A 6511-nucleotide genomic window follows, 5' to 3' on the forward strand; every position below is an offset into this window, starting at 1 on the left:
GATTTTGCTTTATTGAAATAGATTTGAATGGAATCAGAACCTTTTTTGAGGTTTTGAAGATCAGATTTCAAATTAGAAACTCGAGCTTTCGAGTGAGAAGAATAAGATCTTTCTAGCTCTGTCCAGACATCATGAGATGTTGTGAGATCAAGGACTTGACTATGAGTTTCTTCTGTGAGAGAGGCAAGAAGCCAACTGAGAATCATTTGATCTTGCCTGATCCAATTCGTATATTCAGGATTAAGAGAAGGATGATCAGTAGGATGATTTCGGATGAACTTATCAGGACAAATTGAAGATCCATCAACAATTTGAAGAACATCATAAGAGCGTAAAAGAGGAAGAAATTGAGATTTCCAAAAAATGTAATTAGTAGATGTCAATTTGTTGGAAACATATTGATTAACAGTAGAAGGAGATGGAAGATGGAAGGAAGAAGAAGATGATGAATAATTTGGAGAAGAAGAAGAAGAATCATGCGCCATTAAAGTAAAATTGAAGAAGAATCAAAAAGAAGAACAAACTTAGAAAGGAAAAAGAAGAAGATCAAGCTTGAATATCGAAAAAAAAAGAGAAAATCGAAGAAGGCTCTGGTACCATGTTAGAATTTGAAGTAGAAAGAGAAAAGTAAAAGATGGAAATTGATTTCATTCATTCAATTGATTTCAATTTACATTAAGATATATATAGAGAATCTGAAGAGAGAGAGAAACAGAAAAGGTTTGTTAGTTGTTATGAAACTAACAATATGGTTTCATAACTAACTTTCTAACAACTAACTTCTTTCATAACTAACTTCTTTCATAACTAACCTATTCTAACTAAGCTCGATTATATACATCTAATTAACTTAATCATCTAATTAGATGTTGATTCACTTTCCTTAACAAGGTTACCTGTAATCGGGAGCTTCCACGGCGTTGGAGGTAGTTTGTAGTGCTTCTTGTTGGTTATAAGTTGCTTAAAATTGAACACAAATAGGTTGAACACGAGCGAGATGAAGAACAAAGAGAAGATGAAGGATGGTCATTATTTAGTAGTGATATTTTAGTCCATTGTCGCTCAAGTCATGTTAGTACCTCATCCATCTTTCTTGAGTACTGTGATTCTGTGAAAGAGTTGCAATTACTATGCGTAAATACACATCTATATATGTGTGTGTGTGTGTGTTGGTTCGCAGTTTGTTTCGCGGTCAATCCGCATTCATCCCTCTCTCTTAAGAAGTTTGCATTTCAATTAGTCACCTTTTTTAAGATGGTTCTTTTTCACTTGTGAAACATTTCCATAACAAGTTGTTGTATCTGTCTTTCAACAAAAAAAAAAGGTTGTTGTATTTGTAAGTATTTGTCTTCTTTTATTAATAAGAAACGATATTCTTTTTATTTTAACAAAGTCTACTAAAGTAGGGTAGATTTTTTAAAGGAAAACCTCTTTAAAAAAGTATTGTACAACTACGTTGTCTTGCGTGCTTTATAGGGAGTATCCTCTTTTATTTGAAGACCATAATTAACAATGAAGTCTTTCTTTTTTCAGAAAAGCAAAAAATGTATGCTAATCTAATTCAAAATAACATTCATAGTGTCCCCTTTTCTAATTTTAGTTATATCATTTAAAAAGATTTCTTCTAGTGTGTGTGCTTTTTCTTATAACTTTTGGTTTTACTATAAGCTCTGACAGTAGTGTGGTGCTAACTTGCAGCTGGCTTTGCCTAGTAAGGTAGTTTGGTGGATGAGGAATCATGGTGGAGGGGAGGTGGCGCAACAATATTAAATTGGTGGAAACCATTTCGTTAAGATTTCTACTTCAACTTGTTCGAGTTTTTTGAACAAGCCTGAGAAGTTGTGAATAGAATCAGCTAAGGGCTTCATCGTGTAATCAAGTACTCTTCTTGATACTCTAATTCTTCCTCTTTTTTTGAGTTCTGTCTGTTAGATTGTAATTCAGTTTGCCAAAGCAAAATACATTTTTATTTCACCCCAATGATTATTATGAAACCACATTACAACTTCCATAATCAAAATGCATTATGCCATTGTTTAAGATACCCATCAAGCATATAACTTTTTATTCCATAAGACTCCCAAGTAAACTTTTTTATGTATAATAACCACACCATTAATAATTCAATTCTAATCAGCACTCTGAAATGGATACTGGGTGGAGTAGTGCTGAACTTGGGATAATCAAGATGATTTGAATGGAAAGCGAGGTTTTGCGTTCACAATTAGACTAGATATCCTGTGCATAGTGACACCAAACATTTCGGTCATGTCAAGATCCTTGGCATGGACACCAGAGGGAAGCTCATAATCAAAGCTGTGCAAAAGTTGAGCAAGAGGGAGCTCAATTGATGCAATTCCATATGAAACTGCAGGACACATTCTCCTTCCAGACCCAAAAGGTGTAAATTCATAATCTAGTCCTTTGTAATCTAGTGCTGCATTTTTACCACCAGGCATGAATCTCTCAGGTTCGAAAACTTCGGGATTTTCCCATGACTCTGGGTCTCTCCCGATCGCCCATGCATTCACAGTGAACCTTGTTCTAGCTGGAATTTCATACCCGTCTATTGTTATGTCTTCCATTGATTCTCTATGGAGAAGTAGTGGCGCAGCAGGATGCATTCGGAAGATTTCTTTGATGACAGCTTTCAAGTAGTCCATGTGAGGTAGATCACTTTCTGAAACTGCTTCTCTATCTCCTACTATCCTTCTTACTTCTGCTTGTGCTTTCTCCATGACTCTTGGATTTAGTATGAGCTCTGTCATTCCCCAATCCAATGTTGTGTAGGTTGTATCAGTTCCTCCAGCAAACATGTTCTGCAAATTATCATGCATTCAGAATATTATTAGATACACAGCTCTATAGCCTAGAGAGAAGAGTCAGAGAGAGTCAGAGAGAGAGAGAGAGAGAGAGAGAGAGAGACCAAGAGGATAGCCTTGACGTTCTCCATGGTGAGATTGTCATCCTCTTTTTGTATCTCAAGCAAGACATCGACTATGTCCTTGTGATCATCTTTTGATTTCTTAGAAATCTGATGTTCCTTAATAACTTCATCAAAGAAACGATCGAAGCCTCCTGCTGTTTCAACCAATCTCGATTTTACTCCTGTTATAATGCTTACCCACTCTATGGAAGGGAAGTACTCTCCCAAGCTAAATCCTCCAAGCAACACTTGAAACTCTTCAAGCAATTTATTGAACCCATATTTATCATATTCTTCTCCTTCTGAAGAATAAGTTCTCCCCAAGGCTGTCCTGCAAGTCAAATCATTCGCGTAGAGTGCTATCATCTTACTAAGGTTTGTAGTACCTGGGCGGCACACACCTATCCGACGAATAAGATTTGCAACCTCTTGTTCTCTTACATGGCTAAAAGCCTGAACCCGCTTAGCGCTAAGAAGCTCAAGGATGCATATCTTTCGGATGTGCCTCCAATATGCACCATAGGGGGAGAAGGTTATATCAGTGTAATTATAGAAGAGGTATTTCGCTGCGTATAGCTTTGGTCTGCTTGCAAGTGCAAGGTCGTGTGTCTTTAAAACTTCCTTAGCTAATCGAGCTGATGAGACAACTACAGTTGGGATCTCACCTAATTGTAGATGAATAATCGGCCCGTGTTTCTGACACAAGCTCCGTAAAGACAGATGTGGTGCTTTGCCGAGTTGGTGAAGGTTGCCTATGATTGGTAATTTTGGAGGATTTGGTGGTAGATTATACTTCTTATTGCTTTTGCTAGATACTCTTATTCTTCTTATAAATGGAACTATGATAAGTAGTAGAAGAAAAACAGCAGGTAGCAAGAAACTGCTACTGAATGAAAGATTAGTTTGCAGGAAAAGTAAGAATTGACTGAAGAGGATACCCATAATTTAGATCTGATTAGTTTCAATTGATTTCTAATGATATATTCTTTTTGGTAACTAGCAGTATAGGTCTCCATTTATAATTAGTGATCTTCAGGTATCCTTAATTTTTTAATCAAAAACCCATCTTAGGTTGATGTGAGGGTGCTAATGTATGTTACTGAGCTTAACTTCCACTGACCCTTTCACTGCTTATAGTACAATTATGCAGTGTTAAGATATTTTATATTGAAGACAACTGGGCTTTTCGGACAAAAAGGTTTGTATTTTAAGGTGTCCACATTCATTAGTCGCGGTGGAAACACACAAGCGACGACTTTTTGTCCTTTAAGTAATGGTATTTGGGCCAGCCTAATGAGACATAGGTAAAACTCAGATTCAATCTTATATTCAAGCTTTCAAGTCTTTATCTAGGAAAGGTATGACTCTCTTTGAGAGTGAATTGGTTTTGGGTAGATTTTAATCAATTCACTGTAAAAGTAAGAGATACATTTCTCAAAAATGAAAAACTTAAAGATACACAAATTTAGCGTGACACCCCAAATCGTTGCAATTATCAATATTGTCCATGAGGTTTCAAATATTTGGTATGAGGGTTTAGGCCTTTATATAATCTAGTAAGAATGAAGTTTCAGGTGTAGTGAGAAATGTAAAGAGAATAATAAGATGAAGATTGACAAGAGAGAACGAAGAAGAGGGGAAAAAAGGAGTGAGGTATAATTGAAAAAGAAAAGGGGCCAAAGTAGGAGCTTGTCAAATATTAGGAGCCAAATGGGTGAATTGATCACACTTGAGGGGCTAAACAGGATTTTATCCAATAAAATAAGATATATGCATCCGTAAAATACTTATAAACAACACATCTTTCATAGTTTCAATATAAGTAATGCATATTTAAGACACCCATAAAAACAATTTTTAGTGTATAAGACTCCAGTTTTGTAGTTTTCAAAAATAAAATATTAATAAACTTCGTCCATATATAGGAACTCCACCATCAACAGTTCAATACTATTTTAGCTAATAAGCCTAATAAACTAGAGTTTGGTACTTTCGGCGTTTAATTAAATTCGGAACAACTTTACCCAAATGACGGAACATTAGCCGAATGAGATGTTGAAGGTTAAGTATGAAAACTATTCAGTATCTGGAAATGGGTAGAGTAAAGCTGATCTTGGAATGATCAAGATCAGTTTAATGGAAAGCGAGGTTCGGCATTCACGATTAGATTAGATATCCTGCGCATAGTAACACCAAACATTTCAGTCATGTCAAGATCCTTGTCATGGACACCTGAAGGAAGCTCATCATAATCAAAGCTGTGTAGAAGTTGAGCAAGAGGGACCTCAACTTCTGCAATTCCAAATGAAAGTGCAATTCCAATCCTTTGTAGTCAGTTCCGAAAACTTCTGGATTTTCCAATGACTCTGGGTCACTCCCGATTGTCCACGCATTGACAGTAAACCTTGCTCTAGAAGGAATTTCATACCCGTCTATTTTTATATCTTCCATATATTCTCTTAGGAGAAGTAGTGGAGCAGTAGGATGCATTCGAAATATTTCCAACCCGGATAACACTCAGATATCCGCCGAATATTACTAGCAACCTCTTGTTCTCTGACATAAGCTGAATGCCTGAAGCAGTCTAGCTCTTAGAAGCTGAAGCGTGCAGATCCTCCTCCGGATGTGCCTCCAGTATGCACCATAAGAGGAGAATGCTATATCGGTGCAGTTATACATGAGGTATTTTGCTCCGTAAAGCTTTGATCTGCTTGCAAGTGCAAGGTCAGGTGTCTTCAAAACCTCCTTGGCCTACAGTTGGGATAGCTGTAGATGAATAATCGGCCGTGTTTGACACAAGCTCTTATGAAGGTTTCCTATAATTAAGAATAATACATATAATGTTAGGCTTATGTGAAGGTGCTGATGTATAGTTGGTGAGCTCATTTTCGAATGACCCTTTCACTGCAGGCCATTCTAAATAATTGTTGTGATAAAATATTGTATATCAAATGGCAACAAAGCTCTTCGAAAAAGAAGAAATAAACAAATTTTGGGTTTACATGAAATAATCAGCACGATTTGTTCGAACATACCTGGTGTCAATTGTTTATATTTTAGGGTCTCATTGGCACATACATTACTTGATGTGGGAAAAGAAGCGCCAACTTTTTCCCTTTCGGTAATGGTATTTGAACCCGAATAAGTCTCAGGTATAACTTGGAAATTCAACCTAATGATCCACGCTTTCAAGTCAGTCTTTCGGAAAGGCCTGACCTAAAAGCCCGGTCCTTAATAAAATAGAATGCCTTTCTTTATTTAAAAAGAAATTCTCTTTCAAGAAATATTGTACTAATACATTTCCTTTCCTGCTTTTAAGATTATTTGTGATATTAGGATGAGGACCTTAATAAAATAGAAAGTCTTTCTTTATTGAAAAAACAAAAACAAAACAATAAGAAAACATGAGGGATGGAATTGCTTCCAACTATACTTAATCAACTTGTTTTGACCAAGTCGTGGGTGAAAACAAGCCCGAGAAGTTGTCAATACTTAGCTACGGGCTTCACCGTATAATCAAGTGCTCTTCTTGATACTCTAATTCTTCCCGTTTTCTTGAGTTCTATGTCTTGAGTTCTATGTCTG

The 6511-nt window shown here is 36.3% G+C and overlaps 1 protein-coding gene across 1 annotated transcript; it reads right to left on the bottom strand.

The window, feature by feature from the left end:
• Positions 1 to 1939: 1939 nt before the first annotated feature.
• Positions 1940 to 4033, bottom strand: LOC147562923 (cytochrome P450 71AP13-like). The gene is made up of 2 exons (XM_086632422.1): positions 2927 to 4033; positions 1940 to 2819 (listed from the first exon to the last, which is right to left on the bottom strand). The coding sequence occupies exons 1-2, from the start codon at positions 3866 to 3868 to the stop codon at positions 2184 to 2186; spliced, it is 1578 nt and encodes a 525-aa protein (XP_086488548.1). The 5' UTR covers positions 3869 to 4033; the 3' UTR covers positions 1940 to 2183.
• Positions 4034 to 6511: the final 2478 nt, after the last annotated feature.

This window comes from Eschscholzia californica, unplaced genomic scaffold, assembly GCF_041429995.1.
Source record: "Eschscholzia californica isolate CP2 unplaced genomic scaffold, dmEscCali1.0.p SCAF_1, whole genome shotgun sequence".
NCBI classification, from domain to species: Eukaryota; Viridiplantae; Streptophyta; class Magnoliopsida; order Ranunculales; family Papaveraceae; genus Eschscholzia; species Eschscholzia californica.